The 24004-nt window shown below is 37.5% G+C and overlaps 1 protein-coding gene across 3 annotated transcripts in view; it reads right to left on the reverse strand.

Annotated features, from left to right (window-relative positions):
- Positions 1–2292: 2292 nt before the first annotated feature.
- Positions 2293–24004, reverse strand: part of ITGA1 (integrin subunit alpha 1) — a 78201-nt gene continuing 56489 nt past the window's right edge. For 2 of the 3 annotated variants that reach the window (XM_063321385.1, XM_063321387.1), the window contains 16 exons: positions 23533–23663; positions 21980–22143; positions 21653–21789; positions 20554–20664; positions 19908–19993; positions 19586–19721; positions 18526–18606; positions 16652–16728; positions 15878–15967; positions 14241–14343; positions 12666–12779; positions 10959–11066; positions 9723–9827; positions 8770–8862; positions 7176–7292; positions 2293–6365 (listed from right to left, as the gene is read on the reverse strand). In XM_063321385.1, coding sequence (XP_063177455.1) covers positions 6321–6365; positions 7176–7292; positions 8770–8862; positions 9723–9827; positions 10959–11066; positions 12666–12779; positions 14241–14343; positions 15878–15967; positions 16652–16728; positions 18526–18606; positions 19586–19721; positions 19908–19993; positions 20554–20664; positions 21653–21789; positions 21980–22143; positions 23533–23663 — 1698 coding nt within the window. In that variant the 3' untranslated portion in view covers positions 2293–6320. The remainder of the gene's footprint in view (positions 6366–7175; positions 7293–8769; positions 8863–9722; positions 9828–10958; positions 11067–12665; positions 12780–14240; positions 14344–15877; positions 15968–16651; positions 16729–18525; positions 18607–19585; positions 19722–19907; positions 19994–20553; positions 20665–21652; positions 21790–21979; positions 22144–23532; positions 23664–24004) is intronic. The other variant, XM_063321386.1, reaches the window with a different exon arrangement.

The following is a 24004-nucleotide window of genomic DNA, read 5'->3' on the forward strand; positions in this document are numbered from 1 at the left end:
GCTTTGCATTTAAGGGATGAATTATGTTGCAGTAGTATCTTATAAGACATATATTGCTCTCTAAATATACTTACTAATGGCTGTTTGCTGAGAGCTTCAGATGTCTTTCCAAATACTGGAAATTCATGACATAAAGGAGGCCAGAGACTGTGAATTAATTTTGGCGGATCCCTCAAATAAACAGCAAAAAGCAACTCAGTAGTTTTTGAGGTTCCTGAGAGTCTCAAAACCTACAACACCAATACCACCAAACCCCATTTTTCTGGCTAACAGGGTAGTGGGAAGTTTCATCAGAACCCTAGAAGTTTTGAGATGTAATAGCATCTGTTGTGGCATAGTGCAAAATGACTGAGGCCAGAGTAATAGGCTCTTGTCAGTGAGATTTTATGATCTGGCAAACAAGAAAGTGAGCTACTGATGGCTATTAATTTAGACCATGAGATGAGAATACGCAGCGAGATTTGTGTCTACAATTCCCCCAAAGGAAAAGCATTATTTTTCCCAGACTGTATCTACCGTCGCAAAATTGCAAAACTTCCAATGCTTTTCAGGGAAAACTGAGAAGCTCCTCTGTTTTTCATCTTATCCTCTCTGGTAAGATGAAAAGGCTCCTTAATGGAAGACAATATGAAGAAACTTTCACAAGAGAGAAAGAGATCTTATTCCTTTACCCCAGGAGAAAGAATAAAGGCACCCTTAATATGAATAAACCTTAAGGACCACATGTAATACTGAATCAGATACTTGAAGCTTTCCAATAAATATTAACTTCCAGTTCCAAATCAAGCTGAAGCTTTCCAATAAATATTAAGTTCCAGTTCCAAATCAAGCTGAACCATAACTGGGAAGCAGGATTTCACCATGGCCACTGCTAAGAGTGGACAGAGAATATGCGAAGGCGATGGACAAAGTATGCCAAGACAACTGGCCCGCTAGATGTAAATGTGCAATCCACTTTGTATACTTCTCCCTCTCCCATTTCTTTGAAAATCCCTAGGAGGTGCAACATTCAGTGAGCCCTTGAGGAATGTCTGTCCTTTCTGAGAAGACTTACAACACTGAGAAAAGGAGACGGGCAGAAGCATAAGTGCACGAGAGGGGCAAAGCAATAAAGGAGCATTATGCCCCACCATACTAGAGTCAGCAGAAAAATCTGCCTGAGGGTCTTTTACTCACCCTTTTGTTTGAATGAGCAAAGTCCACTATCTCTGAGGTGTCAGCCCTCAGTCTTTGTAATTAAGACATAATTGCATTGAGGGCAGTTCACTGCATCATACACTGCTTTAAACAGAATCCGGTTGTGCTCTCTAAACTGTGGAATTGGCCAGTTGTTACTAAAACTTCATCAGTGCCTTCATCTTTAAGACTTCATTTTTACACGACTCAAATCACATCCACTGCATGGACTGCTATTGCCTTTGAACTGTGAAGCCTTAGGGCTGCTTCTGCTAAATGCAATGAATTACAATCTAGTTTTGTGCAAGTGATACATAATATTACACTTCTTGCTGTGAGAAAGTGATGCTAAGTCTTTTTTAATTCCATTGAAAAACAATGTAAAACAAACAAAGAAAAATAGAGGTGACTTTTTTTTTTTTTTTCCTGATTTTCATTGAAATACTCCCATGGAAAATGTCCAGCAACTCTAATGATCAGATATATACAGAGTAGGATATTTGGTGAGCACTCCCCACTCCCCTATGACTGGACAGGATGTTGCTATTAGAGAATTGTGATTCACCATCAAAGTAGTCTCTGATGAGATAACAGTTAAGTAATTACATGGTTTGTAATGTTTTCTTAAAGCTAGATGTGATATAAAAGGTGTAATCTTTGTCTTCTAGGAAGTTTTGATACAAGTGTTTACTAGCCTTTAAGGAAGATGATGTGAATCATTTACAACTATGCAAAATAACGGACTGTTTGGGTCACAGGAATAATTTGTACAGAAGAATCACTGGATAGGAAGAATGGTTAGATAACTGAATGTGTCTTCAACTTTTATGCACGTAATGTTATGAAAACAAGTATATGTCAGGAAGTCATACGGTCCTCTGGAAAGCTTTCAAATGTAGCTATTAAGTACAGAATCCATACAATTAATGGCAATGTATTTCTGACAGCTTGACTACATTTGAGGTTTCCTTGATGTTATACTGTGCAAGAACGCTTATTTCTACAACAGCTTTATATTGACAGCTAGATGGATTAGTTTTCAGGTACTGAGATGCCTTGGTATTATTCTCACATGAATGTAAAGCAAACAAACTGCAAAGGAGGCTTGTTAGACTCTTTAAATTTTTTTTTTAATCAATAAAACACATGGAATAATTTTACACAAAAAATAAAATGCTGTGCAGAATGTTGTGTTTTTCTTACAAAGGATGCGAATTCCCTCTTATTCCTGCTAAGTGGTATAATTAACAATGGTACACTCTGATTCTCTTGCTCTGCTTTTATTTTTTTAATGGGACCATCACCTACACAATAGTTAATACAAGAAATTAAAACAATTAAACAATGTGGAATTCATTAGATGAGCGTGACCCTAACTCCAGCCTCTCGGGGCCAAGTGAGATGAAAACTCTTGGCTCCAGTTGAAGGTGGGTTCCCCGGAGTCAAGCTCTGCAGAAGAGGAATGTCATGCTCAAAATGACTCAGCACAGGATATGTACTAAAGGGCTTAGGTAGTGGGGCAGGATCATTGGGTGGCGCAAAGCCTCCTAATACAGACCCAGGGTGACACCAGACAAGCACAGGAGCGTAAGCGGCAGCCCAGGGAGATTGCTCTAACGTAGCTGCTGTTTTCTGAGTCTTACGAAATTACACACAGGATCAACAGCCTCTGGACCAGCCTCAAAATGAAGCGGGAGTGATGGTTTAAAGGTCTTGCGCCTTTCCAGGGAAGTTCTATGCTATAGAACTTCTATAGCATAGAAATTTCTGTAGAATAGAAATGTATCTTGTCCATCCCCTCTAAGGTTAGCTGCTTCAGTGATGAAGTTTGGAACTGAGGTGGGCTAGACTCCGCCCGTTGCCTAAGTTCTGGTTATACACCCAATTTATTATTACTGGTTTTTTACAGGCTTTTATTCGAATGAAAAAATGTTTAGTGTGTTCATTATTGGAATCATTTTACAACCCTAATGTGTCTTTTTATAGGAACAAAACAGATTACATGCTGTTCTGATGTTTTTTGTGCCTGCTGAATTTTGGTAAGGTGTTCCTGATGTTTGCAATATTGCTTTCAGGAGGCTTTTCTGTTGTATATAGTGAAAAGCAGCAAAACACTGCTCTTGCAATAGTGTGTGGAAAGGGTTTTACGGATAAAAATAATGATTTTACTAATTTATCCTGTGTAAGAATAATGTGCTATAGTGCTATCCCCTTTATATAGTTATATTTTAAATAGATACTATAATTGAAAATCTGATAATAGAACAAACGTGAAAAGAGAAAAAGCATCATGACAAAGACAAAAGCAGTGTGGTTATATGAAGCTTATTACTGCTTTTACAGTGCAAAGCAAGTCTAAAAAGAATGGAACACTGATCTCAAACATACTTTGCATTGATAAAATACTTATGTATCTAGGGAAATAGACTGTTCTATTGACTTATATTTTTTCAGTTAGGCTGATGCTTTAAAATAAGACATGAAATTTCATCAGAAAGGTAAAATGCTCTGGTTAACAGCTTATCATAACTAAAATGTGAAACACTTAAACAAAATAAAAGTATGCTGCATAAAAATGATGTGTGGCTTGCACAATTTGTGAGTAATTTTATGAAGCCAGGAAAAATTACCTCATGGTTAACAAACTGGCTGAATAATAATAAATATAAGCATTTCCTCTGCTACCACAGACTTTCTATGTGTGCATGGGTGAGTCAAAATTCCTTCATAATTCTGTTCCTTTACAAAACCATAATAGGGTAACAGCACTGTTACGCCTTTACAGAGATACTATGAGGAAAAAAAACATTTACAATTCTGAAGCATTTGGATGCCACAGCAACAAGTGCCATTTAAGTCTTTCAAACAAATTGGCAAAATCATACAATTTCTCAAAATAAGACCTGCATCTCACATGGGACTGAAAACACCTCTGTGAATATTAACTTATCTTCACCCTTCAACAAATGGATTTTGCTTTCCTTCGAGGCCTATTTAACTCTCACGGTGAATGAAGCAGGGAGTTCTCACCGCACAACTCCTCCATCTCATTTCTTTGCCTCCGTGCCTGTCCTCCCTCTGTGCTCAGGACCAGGGCAACTCACCTCCTACCCCTTCAGACAGGGTGCGCTTCCAGGCGCGCAGAGGAGGACAGAAAGCCAGCCTGACGGCTCGGTGGCTCTGCCAGGCTCCGCAAAGCGCAGCCACCCACCGCGTTCCCACGCAGGGCTCTGCCTTCTCCTCTGAGTCACGCCGCCACCTTCGGCAGGCTCCTCTTACGAAATAACCACCTTTCCCACAGGCTCGAGGAGAAATTGCCAACGCTTCCAAACTTAATCCTACTCGCTGCGTTCACGTAAGTCCAAGCCTTTCCCAATGACTACTGCCTCTAATTTAGGACCTAAATTGAAGGGACTTAAGAGTGACGGCATCTTTCAAACAATAAAGCACCTTCTGGCACGCTTCCAGAGTTGTACTTGCTAGCACATTCAGCTCAATCTATGGTCTCTTCTTAAAGAAAAAAAGTCTTTATAAAATATATTACTGCTATTTAAGCTATTACTATAAAATCAGTGCTAAGTTAAAACCTCTTGGCAAACTGCAGTGATTTTTTATTTTTTTTTTAATTTCAGTGACATTTGTACCAAGAGGAAGAACAATTTTTCCTGGCTCTTTCCTGGCAAGGCAAAGCTTTTCTGCAAACAAGTATGTATTATAGAACTTAGTATGTCTCCTCAACATCTTCTGATCTTTTGGCAATCAAAACTGAGTTGTCTCATGCTGAGGCAACATCGCACTTTGCCAGCACGCCTGCATTTTCCACTGTTAATTTTGTGTGGCTGCAAGTAATACAGGAAGCTCTCAAGGACAAGGTACAGCCCAAGAGCCCCGGGGAGAGGTCGTCGTGGAAGGAAGACAAGTGCGTGAAAGAAAGGAGGAAATTGGATAGTCTAAATAGAAAGAAAAAAAAATTCTTAAGGAAATCTTTTGCTATCTACATTTCAGTGTATTCTTGTATAAACTTTTAATCTTTGTCACAAAATAAACATCATTTGTTAAGTGCTTATTCAGTATGCAAGTTCTTCTTCACTTCTTAAACTCTTAAGTAACAAAGATGATAACGTGACTTATAATACTAGTAGAAGCTTGTCAGTGCTGAATTTCCTATCTGTGTCTTTTGTTAATTATAATTTTGTACACTTTAAACTCATTGGATTAAATAGCTACACAATAAATTTACAGTGACAGCTTATGAAGCACCCTCCTGGCTACTCCAAGATATACAGTAAGAGTCAAACTTTCAGGGTACCTCAAAATATTTTCTGCATAAATATGGACATTTCAATTTGCAGATACAATTGTGTCCCTGCTTATTTGAGTACAGTGTGCAATCAGGTGGGCTTGAATGTTTTGTGTATACATTTTTAGGCCTGCCAAAAAATCTGTTTCAAGTTCAAACAGTTATGTAATCTAATGGATCAATCCTTTATGGTCTGTTTGACCATAAAAATCTCTTTCTTGGGGTATCCTGCGTTCATCTGGATGTGCTAAAACCAGCAGAAAAGAGAAGTCCAAGGTATTTCAATATGCAGGTGCTTCTATCTTCTGAATTGTCATTACATCAGTTACCATACAGTATTTGGTGCATTCCCAAAGTTTGGGTGTTCCGCTTTGTGAACTGACAGTCTGCTTTCACAGAACTGACATAGGGAGGAAATTTTTAAAATTATGCTTTTTCCTTTTGAAAATCATAAGGTGATAAAAAAGACTGGGATTGCTACATACAAGCTGACGTGTTGCATAATTTGGAATGAAAAGTGATTCCACATACATTTGTATATAAAAATATGATTACACATTTTCCTTATTAAAAATGTTAGAATCTTTGAACTCTGTTACTCTCCAAAAATGAGTAACACTTGAAAGTATGTCCTTGAGTATCACAAAATGCCGTAAGGCTGTTTATTCTTCCTTTGCATCATTCCTTTGCGTGTGTGCTTGATTTGCTTCTTGTTGTTCTGCTTCTTGTTTTTTTTTTAATGCACTAGAGTTTAGAAAACATTGTGACCACTGCATTTAAGTTTATAATTTTACAGTAACATTTTTGAGGCAGACCTGAGCAAAAATTTCTCCATCTTTTTTCTTCATTTTTCCATTTTCTTCTTTAGTGGTCTCTTGAAAAACCCAGCCTGCAGAAAAGAAAAAAGTGACTAAGAACCGCTCAAAGCATAAAACCTGTATTGGTAGCATTCATGTGCTGGTTCTTACTTCTATTTTAATACTTTCAGTAAAGTAAAAAGTCGTTTACTATTTTATCACTGAAGTACAACATTGTTTTTCCTGGAACAGAAAAACTAAAGAGCCATGTCATGACAGCAGACAAAAGGAGTACACTTAATATATAGTGAGCGATTGCCGAATCATTGTTACGCTTGCATAGTCTCAAAGGTTGAAACACTTAATACTATTTGGTACTCAATTGTATAAATAATACTTAATTTTGTACTTGTCAAATTTTTCAAGAGATCATGCATGTTGAAATTTATAAACTGTAACCTTCTAACGCAAGCATGAACTAAATATTTAGCTTGGAGAAGAGTGCCCACTTGTGGCAATACTTACACTACAGGCCTAGCATCTCTTGCACAAAGAGAAAACCTGATTATCAAAGGCCACAGTCAAAGCTAATAAAAAACTCCCTTAATAAACCCTTAATCGTACAAAAATCTCTTTCTAGTTTTCTTTTCATAACGTACTGTCCATACAGATTTCAATTGGTTAGCATTGCACGTTACACATCAGAAAAATGTAGTGTTATTAGTTATTTTGTCATTTCTACAAGATTTCATTCCACTTATTAGACAATATTAGTGTCTCTGAGGGTGAGATACTAATAAATAAAATTGTCTCTGAGACAATATTAGTGTCTCTAAGAAGCATACGGCACAGAATTTAAACATATTTGTTTAGTTTCATGAAGACAAGAACATGCAGCTTACCTTCCACAAAGCAAATATAAGCAGTGCAAGTATCAAGAGTCCAGCGAAGATACTCAGGAGGATAACCCACAGGGGGACTGTACCCGGTGGCAGTTCTTTGGAAATCTTAATCATGGTCTACAAAGTGTTCAGAATGTAAGCAATAAGTAACTCATCTTTCTAAAATATCAACAGAGCAGCATGACTTTTATCAGTATGCAGTGATTTTCCAGGGTACCACTTCATTTCTAAGTATAGGAATTTGTAGGAGGGAATTGGGAAAGTAATCTCCAACATGAAACCCTATGTTTACCTAGTTATCTTGCACTTTGACAGTGCATTCATTTCATGAGGGTTGTCCCTGCTATAAGTCAGTAGTCATTGGCTATGGGACCAAAACCATGAGTAGCTGAAGTGTATGTTAGGCAGTTGCTTTCGAGTATTCTTCATTACTCAATGCCTGCGTCCCTTAAAGATGGCTTCTAAAGCAGTTACAGGAAATAAGTGTAAGTACTAATTTGATTTTAAAGCAGTCATATCTGGTGTAAACTAATCTGAAATAAGGAATATTCACATTTAAATAAATGTGACGACATAGGAGTTTGAATTATTTTAACTTAATAATTTATTAGAGACACAACCTTCAAAAAAGCATTGAAGAGCTGAACACTAAACATTCAATTTGACATTATATCTTAAAAAAAGTTAATTCTGAAATTCTTTAGTTTCTAAAGGCAGGTCTCATTATCTGCAATCCTCTCAGCTGCATTTTCACTCCTGGATTGAATTTGAATCTATCACATAAAAGAAATGCCTGGATAAAATACCAGCTAACACTTGACCTGTGATGTTTGTATTTCCAAAAATATTTTGCACAAGATGTAGTTCACACTGAATATTGCTTTGCTCTAAATTTTGGGGGTACTAACAACAATAACACATAATAAGACTTTTGCTTAAAAATGTACATTGTAGTAAATAACTCCCAGCATGTACAAGTTATCACAGAAAAGCAATGCATTAACCACTATAAACGGAATAAAGAGTATTAAAGGATAAATAACAACTCTAACAAAAAATTAAAGAAATTTCTCTTTATACCTGGCACCCCTACTTTAATGTTATATAGTTTCTTATCTAAGAAAATGATACAGAACTTCTGAAAAATAAAAGATGCTGTTTAAAATATATATCTTGGGCAACGAAGTGGAAAGAAATAATAAATAAAGAAATAATAAATAAAATACAATGTACAGAGTAAGATCACTTCGAAATGACCCAGGACCAGTATTTTTAAAATACTATTAATTCATTAAAAGAATACTAATTATGCTTTTAATTTACATAGATGCAGAAAGCACTTATGCTGCAGCAGACAGAAGTACTTCAGGTAGTACTTCTTACCAAGGTTCATTGGTGGGTAATGGGATTTTGGTATCATCATCTGACTAATTACGACATTTCTACTGTAATATGAAATCACTTATTTTTATTTAGAGTAGGACAATACATTACAACAGGTAACAATCAGTTTGCTAGTAACGAATGCAAGTGAATGAATCAGAGGCATAAAAAATCCTATGAAGAATAAACCCATGAATTATCATGTTCTTACCTCCAGTTTTTGATGGTCATTTCTCAGAATCAGTGATGAGTTCTCACTCCTAAGTAATGCTTTCACAACAAGGGTTAAGCTGTGAATACTTGCCTGGAAGAAGAAAGAAATGGCTATCATTCGTAATTAAGAATTTTGAAGTAGAAAGCTTTGTAGAAATGAGAAGGGTGAAAGGAAAACTTAACGCTAAAGTTTTGGGAGATGCTGAAAAATGTGAAAGTCAGTGGAGCTGCTCGTGTGTGTCACCTTCAGCACACACATCACTGTTTATGAGACAGCAATACACCTTTGAAGGAGTAGAGAGCAGAGATTTCAAATAAGTTCTAATAATCCTGGAATACTACTTTGGCCACCGGGACAGATTTGGACTTCCTAAAGTTCTGTTGTATCTCCCCTCCTGTCCTGCTATTTTCTAGAGAAAAAAAAAGGCACAAACCAGGAACTCAGTATCAGAAATTTATCAGCTGAGGAGAATGGACCACAGCCTGGTCGTTGTTGTCATCAGACAATACTAAGGTGTGGTCTGAGGTGGACCTCTCCTCTCTGCTCTTTTTGACCAAGAAGTCCTTTCTAGACTTGAGAAATCTTTCCAGATTAAAGCTTACTTAAACATTATATGCTGCTCTGTACCCCTCCTTACATCTGCTGAATTAGAATATGTGGATGCATAATTAGCTATTAAAAAAAATGACCATCAATATAGAATAAGGAAGAGGTGTATTCGTACCATGTTTTGAAATTTCTGCAAAGTTCTAAGTACTTACTTTAAGGATAATAAAATGTATGTAACTTAGTTTTGAGGAAATTTTAAAATAACAAGAGAAACGATATCAAACACCAGGGGACTGTGGAGGCTTAAGAAAATGAAAGGTATAATTTTAATAGACGTTAGAAACATTGGCTTAAGTTTCTCAAACCCAAGAGTATTCTGAATACAAACAGGATTAACTTACTTTTATGATGGTAGGTTTCCATACTCTTAATGAAACATTGACTTGATATATGTCAGATGGGACCAGAGCACAATTAATAGATGCACAGCTGTATGTATCACAGTCCTGTTTAAAAGGCACCAGAATGAATCAATAGGAAGAAACTTTTCACATTACTAAAGTAAAAACATGTAAACTACTATATATAGAAAACATAGTCTTGCTATGACACCAATGCTAAACTGATAGTAATTACTGGGTCTTTTGATGTAAAAATGACACTGCAGGATATAAAACGAGTTGAGATATTCATGCTGTGGTGGAATAGGCTCAGTTTTGGCAGGCTTGCTTAGCCTTGAGGAAGCTCTGTTACCGTAGGTATGTAGCAAAAGGCACCAGCAGAACTCCTAAAGGAGGCACAGCCTGTAACAGCAAGTGTTTTTCTGCCAACACAGTTATGGCTTCTCTGCAGTGTTTTTTGATCCTTTCAAATCATGGGATACCTGAATCTTTCAAGCAGGGCAGGATGTTTGTGTACAAATTCAAGTATCTTTACTTCTCAGTATCACTTGCTAGCTGTGAGGGCAGCAGAATTATGCCCAAACCTTTGGAAACATTTGCTCAGCCTAGAGGTTTATCACCTCTGTGAAGGACTATGATAAGCATGGCAAAATACTCTCCCCACAGCATGGTTTCATTTGCACCAGAAACTCAACTTGTGCCTCTATACTGGGGAGGCAGCATGACGGATTTCCCCCTGACATGGCCAACATAATGCGGCAGCAAAACTACTTTGCAACTCTTCCATCTAAAAGTGAGAGGCTAATTCTTTCCAAATGGGATCACCAATTACATTTCTACCAGTTGCATGGAAAATCTGTCAGATCAGAGTGCTAGCACTTGGAAGTATTTTCAGCTGGTTGTCTAAAAAAGTTGCAAGGGAGATGAGAAGCTTTTAAAATATTACTATTTATTAATTACAGTGGGAATATAGAAGGTGAAGATTTACTCAGCTGTCAAATGTGATACTGCTATTTACATATTTGCTAAATTAAAAAAAAAACCCCACCCCAAATTCAGTTCCACATACAGTTCTGTAGCCAAATAAAAACTATAGCTAGTCTACACAAAGATGACTTTTCAGGCTATTAAGACAAAGTGAGTTTCCACAGGATACAGTTTAAAAGAAGCTTTTACATATTTATTGCAGATAAATATAATATCTGTCATGAATATATATACTATATCTGGGCTTACCATAATTGTATCTTTTGTAGGTTCTTTTATTTTTGGCAGCACAAATGGTTTCCCAGCACCGATCTTTAAGGGATCTACAGGGTAACTAGTTTGGCAGATGGCATTCTGCTAGCAGAAATACAAATATTATTTTTATTGTCTGAATATGCATTCTACTACAGAAAAATGCTCTGGAAACAAGCCAACATTAACAATATGGAATATTTAATAACAATAATATTTACTAACAGCTAAATGCAATAAACTGCATATTGCAAGAGTCCAGAACAGGAAATTCACATGGTGTAGGTATCGAAATATCATTATTCAAACAAAAAAATGAGCTTTTTATGAAATAATTTAACCTAAACTCTATCCAGCAACCTAAACATCTGTAGAAGCAAACGAGCTTCCTGCAAGAGGACCACTACATGAACCAGGAAGAGCTGGCTATTAAAGGAGCTAAATAGCTTTTGCACGGGAATCCACAGAGGTTCTGCCTTAGCAAGCAGACAGGCAGGTTAAGCGCAGGATTCAGGAGCCTCTGCTGCAGTACCCAAAAAGGGGGAGTGTGTGCTGGACCTCCATGGCTCCTTCAAAGGCAGCTGGGAAATCTTCGTGGGTGTCTTCGGTGCAGGTGAAAGTTGACTTTTTTTTCAGCCCTCTCAGATTACTAGCATGAAGAGGATTGCAAAGCCCCTGCAGTGCACTTTGGCACACTACTATCACTAGGGTGTAGCTAGTGGTTGATGAATTATACCCACAGAAAAAGCAGAGATTTTTTGAGCTTATGTGCAAACTTGGGTCAAATGTGGTGATTGCCTAGGGATGCAAATAATGGGGGAAGGAATTCTGGGGGTTTTTGATTATTTTTTTTTTAATTTTAAAGTGAACCTTGAACTTTAATTTAGACCGTTTGGTTTATTTTTCAATGGCGTAACACCTCAAAACTAAGTGAAATATTTGCATAGACGTGCTCATGTGTGTGTGTCTCTGAGGGAAAGACTCTTTTTAGGTCACCCCTTAGCAATATTTGCGTTCTTCAGCCATCCAGCTACTGATATAGCTCTAATTTTAATATCTACAGATCTGGAATCATGGGACTTGCTGGAATTGTGATCTCCTCCAGCTGCTCTTGAGGAGTGAAATGGAAAACCTCAAATGAGGGCTCTGATGAAGAACATTTGAAAGACATGACCTACCATCCCCTTCAAGATGTCTCAGTGCCCCAGAGAAGGAGGAAGCCAGAGGACTGCTAGTGCTGGGGAGCAGACGTGCAGGAAGGCTAATAGCAGCAACAGAAAGAAGAGGACTGAACAGCAGATTGAGCTCTAGATGTACACAGCAGGACCAGAGCATTTGCAATAAGTGCTGCTGACAACAGAGATAATTTGAGGCTTAGTAGGCAAAACTAAGAAAGAAACTCCTGTCACTCATATCTCAGTCTAGGCCTGTCATCACTTGGCAACATATCAAATTAACCGTGTTATAGTCCAGTTACTGTTCAACACCATTTTAAATTTGCTTGTTTCCTTTTAAGAAAACTTGTCTCTCTGTCTTCTCATGCATAGCTGTACGTACTATTAAAACATCAGCACCTTGTATTTTAGACTGGAAGCAATATCTACCTTGAAGCAAGGCATAATCCCAAATGTTTTCATTTTACAGTTCTTTACAACAAAATCTTCACATTTAAATTAATCATAAAAATACGAATTCCTGGCTTACTTGGGAATGGGACAATGCAGTAAGATAGAGAAGAGTGTTCTTGGCTGCTGTTACATTGGGAAATAAGATCTGCAGTGTGAGGTTTGGCATTGGAAAGTGTTCACCTTTTTCAATCTAGTAAAAAAAAGAAAAATATTTTTATTAGTACTTTCCTTATTTTGTTGGTATTTGATTGTTTTTTCCTTTCCTGTATTTTTCTTTACTTCTTTGTTGTTTGTTTTTTTTTAGCTTTTCTACAGTCAGTTATGCAAAAGTAGTGTGATGAACTCTTACTTTTTCCCCAAGAACAGCCTGTTGTGAATTAGCAGACACATTCTTCTGTGGTCTTTGGTCTTGTTATCTTGTTTACTGCAACCTTTTATCATCATGAACTTCTATCTAACATAATTTTGTTTCAATTTTTAATAAAGCCCCCCAAAATGCCCTAACATGGGGGGGGGAGCCTCTGTACCAGCGGTGGCTCATGCTGGTTCCTCCTCATGTGTGCTTAGACAACAGCCCTCCTGCTCCCCGGCGCCTCTCCCCTGTTTCCCCTGGGAAGCTCACAGGGCATATCTCTGTAAGCTGCTGCTCCTTCTGAACAGGCCTGCTGTGGCCGAGGATGGAGAAAATGGCTAGGTGGAATTTCTGGCAGGAGAACTGACAATCCTCTGTCTTCAGTGGATGAGCTTAATAAATACTCAAAAACCTGTTTAACTTTTGTTCTTCTGAGTAGTCATTTGTGATAAGCTGCTTGCAGAGGTGAGTTTTGCTCACAAGATCATAAGTGGTATGCTCTGCAGTCCACCAGCTTTTACATTCAGAAAGCAAAGGTTTTGAAATGAGATGAATAATGTCTTAAACAGCCAAAAAAGCCTCAAGATTCTGGATTTTAACTTTTAGACTAAAAGAAGTAGCTGACTGAAACACTGTAGGTGGGCTAAAAAATAGAAAAAAACCCTTTGCCATTGCTATTTAGTGAAAGTGAGAACATTCCCATGGTCCATTTTTTTTCACAGACAGAAGTTGATTCAGAGACTTTTATCACTTTTATATGGGACCATTGTTCAGCTTTAGATTTGACACTGGGAAACAAGAATGCTCTCAAGAGAACTAAATTCAGTCCTACTGCAACTCGAGTCTGGGCTTCTATTCCATTCAATATCTTTTCTATGTGATTTTAGTTTGCAGTATTCATTCCATTAGGAAGACAACATTCTTGGAGCATGGCATTTGCCTCTTTCAAAGCTGACTGGATTTTGGAAATAACCTGTTCTAAACTGCAATGAACGTAGGTCAAGTTGTCATTTACCAGGGCATGCTTTCTTTACCCTGTTGAGGGCAGCAGCTCTAAACCCCACCAGAACTACTCCACAGAGGTGAGCCACTCTGAGAACCGCTGACTCACCTTATTCCAAAGAAAGCAAGTGAAAAAAAAAAAAGGTGTTAAACACAAAATACCCATGTAGACAGTTTAACATATTGCATAGCTGCTATTTAAGTAATAGGCTATCACATTAAGTGATTCAAACCAAATGAAAGGAAAAAAAAAGATTAAGCCAGTACCTATATCATACAGTTTTAATTGGTTCTTACCCTATAATGTAGAGTAACTTCATCCCCAATCTGCTCTGTTGTGTTAATAGCAGTAGGGACGGTATCATTTGCTGCAATTATAACATGGTGCTCTTTGAAAACACTGTGGGTTAAAAAAAAAAAACCACATTAAAAAAAACCAATAAGCACACAAACTTAATAAAAACTCTAGCAGTTAATAACATAGGTCTTTTCATTATTTCATGAATCCTCCAGGACTAGTCTTGGAATTAAGAGTGCACTGCTACTTCTGCTGAATTTCAACTCATCCATTTTCTAAGTAGTACTCACTTTTTATGATGTGCATTTTAAATGTTTTATTCAGATAAAACTACAAAATGAGCAAATGTTGTTCCCAAAAATAATACATCAGGGCCTGATTTTGCTGTTCTTATTCAGCTGTGCAGTTCCTTACCCTCAGTATTGCCATGTAAAACAGGCAGAGTTCTACAAAAGACAGAATCAAGTAATAAAAAGCAAACAAAACCAGCATGTTCTAAATTCAACATTATTCCTGATGGGACAAAGGCTAGATTTGAGCCATGAAATGCATCCAAAATGAATTTGACTTAATTATTTACACCTGCACACCATACAATATAGGCTACTTATAATATTTGTAATGCTTTTCAGGGATGGAATTTAACTGAGTTTTAGCTATTTCTGAAAATAAAGTGTACTACCATACCTGCATTAAAATTTATGTCTGAATTGATAAAAATGAACCCTAAGAATCTAAAATTAAGGCTAATTTTTAAAGCTGGAAGTCAAACACCACACCATGAAATATTATAGTGATACAGACTCATGGCCATCAGGAAGCTGGAAGTATTTGCCTTCTTATGTACCTGAAACACCTTTGAATGAATAGACCAAAGTACAGGAATCAACAAAAGCTGCTGTTGTACTTGCAAACTGCAGATCAAATTTAAATAGATAAAATGGAGATACGGCAAGATAGGGGCAGTAACTGCTCCATCGTTTTGTGTAACTCTGTGGGAAAGTAACGTAAAATCAGTGAGGAGGACTGGAAACACGCTCAAGAGACTCGCACGTGGTGTGCTGGAAAACACATATATCACACTAATTGTTGTTTAGTCTTATACGCTCAACAAGTAGAACATCTGCACCTAGATAAAGTGGGCCTGTGTGGTGGACTCAGGGCACCTTATCAAACATGCCCGAGATTCCTGCCCTGCTGTTGAAGATGAAAGCACAGTGAAAAACTATGCCTGCCTGAATCCTTGAAATACAGGCAAGAACAGCAAGTCTGAGCTCTCGCTCTCTCACTCTCATGCTAACAAGGACTCTCGTCCTAACAAGGACTCTCTCTCGCTCCGCGGTGCCTTGCGTGCCTCTGCCCGGGTGTTGCTTCGGAGATTCCACGATCCCCGAAGAACTGAGATTAAATTTGCTCTTTGCCTTTCATGCGTGATTTTGTGGTTGTTCCCGTGTCCTGCCCATGTCAGCTCACACAAATGGCTCTTTTCCATCAAGCCTGTGCTTCCTGTTCATAAGCCTAGAAGCTGTCATCTGTAGATACTGAGCACAGTTCAACAACAAAACCATACTGTATTCTCTTTGAACACCTGTTATTTACTGTGGTAGCCAATAGAAGTACAGAGAAGCACCAATACCTTACAAATATTAATCCTACTTCATATTTTACTGGAATTGTAACGTGTCCTCTGTTGTCCCTCAAGGTCTCAGGTGGTTCTTCACTGTCACTAAAATAAAACAACATATAGCACTCAGATCAGACTGTGCAGACGCAACAGGTTTCTCAAGAAACTGAAATACCTACAGCTCTGGGTAAGAAAGCACGCTACTTGTTTCCAGTTAATTACTATCTCCTAAAAATAAATTAAAAAGATTATTTCCAGTAACTAGTTAAGTCCTGCACCAGTCCCAGCTCAGAAACACATCTTTGTTAAAATTAGAGACTGCAGTTGGCTGAATGAAAATGGAGCAAGTAAGGACCACTACTCGCACACTATCCCTGGATTTTGCATGGACAGCAAGCACTGAGGGCAAGCGCATTCCTTTATCACAGACAACTTCTGCGACGCTCTTCCTCTTTGAAAGCCAGACTTTTTTGTTTAGCGTGTGATTCATGCTAAAGTATGCAGTAATTTTGTAAGAGAATAAACCTTTTCTGAAGGTAAAACTACTGGAAATTATGACTCATTAGTGACTGTCAGGTTCTAGGGACAAACAGCTGTTTATTTAGTCCACTCAGTCCACTGCTGGACCAAGTACGTCTGTAAAGCTGCCAGCTCTACAGATTGTTTAACAATAACTGAGTTCAGGAAACTCATCCTTGTTTTACTACGAAACACAAAGCTGTAGAGCTTTCTAAGAAAAAAAAAAAAAAGAAATCAGAAGGTAAACAAGTAATGATTGTAACTAACCTTGTTGCATATACATGAACAGTAGCATTTTCCAGGAGATAAGATGCATTGAATTGGAATGATATTTTGAAGGAAATCTGTTTAGAGAAATACATTACACATTTTAAAAGGGAAAAAAAAAGAAAAAGAAAGAAAGAAAGGAAAGCACACTAATAAGGTTTGATCTGATGAAGAATGAGCAAATTTTTGCTACTTTTATCTATAGAATCCTTATTCACATTTTAACACTTTTCTATAAATGAATCCATTTTTTTGAATCGGTTCCAACCAAGAAGGAAATCTAATAGTTATCACTTATTAAACAGAAACCTCAAATTTTCAGAACCGAGAAGCCTCAGTAAAACTTATTATATGGTATATTATAAATACATAACTAAATAATTCTTAATAGAAATCCACTGGTCTTGCAAGCAATTTATCAAAGCTGTTTTGTTTTCTCTAATGAGGAAGAAAAAAGCTTCAAAGCCTGGCAATTACCATGGAGATGAGCTGTCTATAGAATATATAGTAAAACACATAGAATATGGAGCAGAAATGTTTACAATGTAAATAAATGACTACTAGGTCTCACAAAAATTCCCTACTCATTGTAACTAGGGCAAATCTATCGCAATTTGGGACTAACAGGATTTGGGAACATTGACCCAAACATGTCCCTCTTCATGTCCTGACACTTAAGGGTAATTTTATATGAAGCAAAAGATTTTTCAGCTCAGACTTATTTTTTCCTATAACGTGCACAAATCTTTATTACAAAGTGACCCAGAGGAAGCTGTCTTAGATATTTCTTCATAATTAAAAAAAAAAAAAAAAAAAAAGAGCTAGGAAGAGGCTTTAAAAAGGGATGTATTAGGAATGCTTATCGGTGAATCAGAGATTAATTGATTTCTGAATGCAAAGGAGAGTATGAAATTTCTAAATTTAGGGATCTATAGCTACAGGCAAACTAACAATTAAAGCATGAAACGCAAATGTGAAAAACCCAGTAAATCTGGCAATGGAGCATTGTAGGCACTGGCATTGGGTCGTATGCTTACTGGTCTGCAAGAAAGTAACAGCTGACCTAATTCCTACAAGTCAAAGGCACAAGCCAGAACATGTTTGTGGGAGGCAATGTAAGAGGACATCTCTCCTGATCGTCCCTCTGTTATGCATCTGCAACACAGACCTGATATGACAGAGGAACAGGCAAGAAACTGCCAGGAAAGACAGTTGGTCTTATTTGCATGTAATTTGATATTTTCCAATTCAATAGTAGAACTGTTCAAGTGAGGCTCAGATGCATATCTTCAAAGGCTTAGTTTAGCTAAAGCTCCCTCTCTATTCCAGCAAGAGATGCAGCTTTATCACTGGAGCTGTTCAAGCTGGAGCTTGCCTTTAATTGGACTGGCTGGAAAGGCCCCCGATTCCCCACCAAGCGGAGGTGAAGTCTTGATGCCTGGCTTTGGAAGATACACGTTAGCATTTCCACATACCAGCTTATTCTCTTTTCAACCAACTGGCTAAATTTTATATATGAAATAACTAAAGTCCCAGGCTGCAACTTGTGGAAAGCCACAGTATCTAATGTCTTATCAGTATATCTTAACCAATAGCCTCTACACCTGGAGACAGACCCTTCTGACCGGGTGTAGCACTTGCCTCCTGACAGTGTCAAGGATGGCAATATGCACCTATTACCTCCTCACATACCACAGCTGCCTGCCCAGGGGCTGGAGAGCTGATGTTTTCCTGTCTGGCTCAGTGCAGTTCATATCAAGGATAGCTTGGGAAACTTGAATGGACAGATTTTGGGGTGAACACGAGAGAAAAGAAATTCAGAGGTGACAGGGACCTCCCTGGCCTTAGAACTTGCATGCAGGGGGACCTTTTACCTCTTCTGAAGGTTTTAGAAACGGATATCCCACTTTACAGGTGATGTTGTGATTAGATTCACAGCTATCTTTCTGTATATCCTAAAGGAAAAAGAAAGTGAAATTGTGACTGCGCAAACTCTTTTTAAATTTTGACTAAGCATCAAGGTCCTGTTGAACATATATACCGTTGCTGCTTTTCATCATCAAAACATTGTAAGAGTCAAAGCCTTAGTTGAACTAGAACAAAAATGGGAAGCCGCAACTTCTGCAAAACAATTTCCACCTATGGACATCTCCATCAATTAGTAGCCATTATTCCATTCCACTGAAAGTGTTTGGAACATTAGCAATTATATACAAACTGGATATCATGCAAATTAGTCATGGGGTCTAGCAGATCAACTTATATATAAATACACAGGTTTTACATGTAATTTCGTAAATGTGTTCCTAACTTGTCAATAGAAGTGACATTCATTCTCCATAAATGATTGCCACAGGGTCAGCAACAGTGCTATGGATCCCTGACTTCTCCTAATGTGCAACGTCAGGACTGCTGATAGAAGGCAAACCTCTCCTAATGTTTCCCACCTGAAGTGAGGCGAATTCATAGCATATCTGCTGAGGCAGGCCGGAAGGCAGCTACTTTGGAAACGCTGTCTGAGGAAGGGATGAGGCAGGCACTGATATATGGTGCCCTACCAAGATGGTGCTTTTTCTGTATATGTGCAAAAGGAGAATTCTAGATGCTCGGGAGCTGTACTGGTGAATAACACGGCATTTCTGGCTCTACAGATGTACAGATGATTCATGGTGCTGACGTGCATGCAGGCACTTACTGCCTAAGCGTCATTGTGAAACTTGCGTCTGTAGTTAACGGAGGCTAAGCAAGAGTCCACTCAGGTCAAAACAAATACACTCTTTTAGAGGGATAAGCGAGGACAGTACTCCCACGGAATCTCTTCCGATCAACTGAGATCATACCAGAGCAGTGAAATTCAGGCTTAATAAAAAGGCTTCCTCAGATCTCTCTAGCAATATAGGTGATGAAAAACGTGATAATGTGAAAAATTCCTACCTCAATGCCAGCAAAAATAATATTTGGAGAATACTGAACCAAAACTCTGGTATTATAAGCACTGTCTTTTTTGTTCTTCACAGAGAGCTGAATGGTGAACTTATCATTGCGTGACTTTACAATGAATGGAGAAGAGCTGTAAAATAAATTAAGAATGTTTGACACCTTAACTTTTGAATCTGTTTTTAACACAATGTCCAGACTATATTGCTTGTGATTTGGAAATTATGCCACAGCATTATCTTAATAGACTACAGAATTTATAATTTACTTAGAAATTTTGTACAGATATAACGTGACACAATAAACCCAGTGTAGTTACCTGTCTCCAGCTATGCTTGCTTTTACATTCAGAACAAGATCTGAAATGCATTTATTTTTGGCTCCACAATCTTTTGTGAAAGGAATCTGCAACAATAGTATTTTTATTCTCAATTTTATTACATTTATTATTAAAATTTAATACTTGCATTTTAATTCATTATCTAATTTTAGATAAGGTCTTGCCTTTGACAATCAAAGAAGTCTTCCCTAATATTAATCAGTTAAACATGGCAATATCCTGTAAGATGCCCAGGTGAAACATAAGCTTTCTACTCGTTCCCTTTTAAGTTATTCATATATATTAGAAAAAGAGGCAACAGTGGTCGTATGAATCATGCCAAGCACCCTCAGAGTAAATGACTAACATTCCCCTGCTCCAGCTATGTAAAAAATGACAATAAAATTGCTTGTACTCTCTTCTATCTTCAGTTAACACTGGACAGCTTTAAAACCCCAGGCTGGTTCCCAAGCACATTGAATCAAGCTTTTCACCCCTGAAGACTCATTTAGAGGATACATCTTCTGGACAGGCTCAATGACCCTCCCTCTTTAACCAATTTGTGGACAATACTTTCATTTCTTGTGTGGGCTATGAATTTTACTTTCAATGCTTTGATTATTAATACAGAATCTTGCTGACTTACATATTCAGATATTGAATTTGGCAGGTTGCTATCAAGAACAGGTCCACTCTCTGGATCAGAAAAATTGAACTCCAGCAAAACTTTTACAGAGTCCTGAAAGTCAGGTTTATCCTAGAACATAAAGAAAACAAAATTGCTGTTATGGACATTCACTTCAATATCTAAGGAGGTTAAAAAACCCCAAACAATGCTGAGGTAAAATATTTTTCAGTCACACTGACGCCATCCTTGCTAGAGAAGCATTTGAATGCTTGCAACTGATGATAAAGCATTTAATGTGCAAGCCAATCCTTACAAGTATCTATTAATGTTTTTGTGTATCTCATCTCATCATAAACATGTCCCATATCTCAGCATATCCAGCACAGTTTCATTTAAGAATGTCTCAGAACAGTCAACTCATAGACTTTTTCCTCTTTTAGTTGTGCTGAGAGGATCAGTAAGGCGAAGAGCAGTGGTATCACTTTGCGGGAAGTCAAACTGAGGCCTGCTGTTTGGAGAAGTATTGCATATTCGAGCAAATTCTGGGCATCATCTATCGTTAGTTTTGAATTATGATACATCTGTGAAGTCACTAAACATTTTAGAGATGGGTAGGTTATAATACACGTCTCCATTCACTCTGCACATTAGTTACAATCTGGGAAATTTCATACTCACAGTTGCCAATTACATTTCTGTTTTCCAGTGAATAGATATCCTTTATCCCAAAACTAATTTGTGAGGGGGTTTACTATATTTATTAGGAGGAATTGCACCAGTATGCAAACTAGACTTCCAGCTCACATGCTCCTGCTGAGTTTTGATTGCACCTAAATTACTAACCACGATAGCTGCTTGGTTCCTCTAAGTGTGTTGTGCTCTTTCTCAAGACAGACACAAACAAAGAAACAAAGGTAAATAGACTACACATATAAGTAAATAGTTTATATCTGTACACATATACAAATCAATAAATCCTAAGTAGTAAACAAATTTTATACATATTTCTTAAGATTAATTCTGGAGGCAGGTTCTGTTGTCTAATTTACAATTAATGGAATGCATTTGGGTTATTATAATGTCAACACAAGAAAAACACTTTAAATGATTTACTTGCCAACATGTAGAAGTTATGTTTAATACATTCTGACCCTTTGATAGTTATATTTTTTTGCATTTTCCTCTCATGGCTTTCTATGAACAAGCTTCGAGATATTTGTCTTTGTGCATCAAGAGTAATCCAATACTGCAGGTCTGCAAAAGAAGTTGAGATCAATATTATGAACCAATTTGCCTCTACACATTCTTTTTTCCTGAAGTATCTCAAATGCGCTTTGAATATTGAATTTAGAAGAGCTGTATTCCATTTTTGGAGGAATAAATGAATGCGACCATAGCAGTTTTACAGTGTAAAGATTCCATAGCTTAGTGCTTATCTACTTACTGGATTCAAACATATCTTCCTTTGACTTTAGTCTGGTCTTAAAACAAATTGTGGCATTTATGCATATTGTTTTCCTTTTATTTATCTGACAATTTTGTTGTTGGATATTGATGCTTTTGGGTGTAAATTGCATGGAAACATTTACTTCAGCCACATCACGAGACCTTAAAAACACAGAGAGAAAGTGCCTTGAAAATAATAGCCATGACTTTTTTAAACTTAAGAAGGAACTTACAAAATGTGCAACATTCAACATTAAAATACACATATGTGATGGTCTAGGCAAGTAATTAACTATACGCTCGATACATAGTACCACTAAACAAAAAATTACAGAGAAAAAGGTCACAGGGTTTCTCCACAGAGCTGTACTTGTTTTGGAACAGATACCGGATGAAATATTTTCCAAAGCTTTTAAGCAAGTCACATTTTAAAAGAGACTGAAGGCCCACACCCATCCTTGGGGATATCCACAGATGAACATATTCTCATACACGGGCTGGAGGGTAGTGTGCCACCTCTTATGCTGTGGGTAGATAAACAGGCTGAGATTCACCACCACTTTGCTTCCCCTTAACTCCCCTTTGCCCCTGTCCCTGCAGTGAATTCCTGCCTCTCCCTTCGCTCTGTCTCAGTTCCCTTTTGGCCTCGAGACAGAGTATGCCAGTGTACTAAACCAGCAGAATATTTAGCTGGCAAAATAGCTTTCTTCAGATTTGTGATCTAAACAATGCAGTGAAGGGGCACCTCATTGCGTTCACACACGGAGCTTTCAGAAAGGCAAACTAGCAGGTGAAGGTGAGGAGAAGCTCGCAGCCTGAGGATGGAAGCAAGACCTCAGAAACTTTATCACCTAGCAGGTGAACTAGGTGGAACAGCAGGACAGGGAGAGGAAGGACCTGGCTTAGTAGTTGCCTTACGAGAGAGATAAATAGTTTTAGTTGTCCTTTAGAAATGAGGGAATACTTGTTAACTTGCTGATTTTTCCTAATGGTATTTTTGTCTTCTCCCTTAAAAAATATGTTGCTCATTTTGCCATCTGAATCATGCTCTTTTGTAAAAAAAAAAAAAAAAAAAAAAAGAATTCACTGTTAACCAGAACATTTAGTCAAAATTTTCCAAGATTTTCTGGTGGGAGTCAAGCTAGAGTTTTCTTATTAGGAAATCAAATTAGTTTTCTTAGTGACCTATTTACATTTCAACCTGTCCTCCATATTGCTAATAAGATAATATTCGATATACTGTGAAAGAGAGAGCACTTAAGGTTTTTTTCTATTTTACTTGGTGAACAAATGGAATAATTTCTATTTTGAATATTCCAGGAGGACAAGGCCTTCATACTAGGCTCACAAGGTTTCTAAAACATTATCCAGTAAGTTTTATATTCGTTCCTCCAGAGAGAAATGAAAACATGAAGATTCACAGCCAGTGTCAAAGCATGAGATGAAACCAGCATCTTCACAACAGTCCAAACAGTAGCGCATGCAAGTTACATCAGTATCCGAAGACAAATGGTTGTTTTCTGGCCTGACAGCTGCTGTGAGTAACCGTACCAGAAGAGGGCAGCCCCACCAAGGCCTCCAATGGTGACATCAATGAGCCCGTCATCATTTAAATCCATTTCACCGTGCACAGACTGGCCAAAAAATTTCACTTTTTCCCCATCTCCACCTGACGCAATACGCTGTAAAAAACATTTAAGAAGTTTATGCAGTGCATACTGAAGGATTTTTTAAGAACATTCAAGACGCATTTGTTGGCAGTTAGATGGCTTTTAGACTCTTCAAATACATTAAATTTTCATCACAATACTCCAAAACAGTTACCATGGTGATGAACACACTACAAAGTTTCAGAATTTAAAAATATCTACTTTTCTGGCTCAATAGAACGTTTCAGAAGGTTTCTAATAAAAACATGCAAACATATTTTCTAACAATAGTAGAATAAAATTTGTTTAAATCAGTATGAGTTTAAAAGTACAAAGCATTTTAAAAAAGAAGGTGTCATGACAGGTCAAGTCAC

The sequence above is a fragment of the Chroicocephalus ridibundus genome, chromosome Z, assembly GCF_963924245.1.
Source record: "Chroicocephalus ridibundus chromosome Z, bChrRid1.1, whole genome shotgun sequence".
In the NCBI taxonomy this organism is placed as follows: Eukaryota; Metazoa; Chordata; class Aves; order Charadriiformes; family Laridae; genus Chroicocephalus; species Chroicocephalus ridibundus.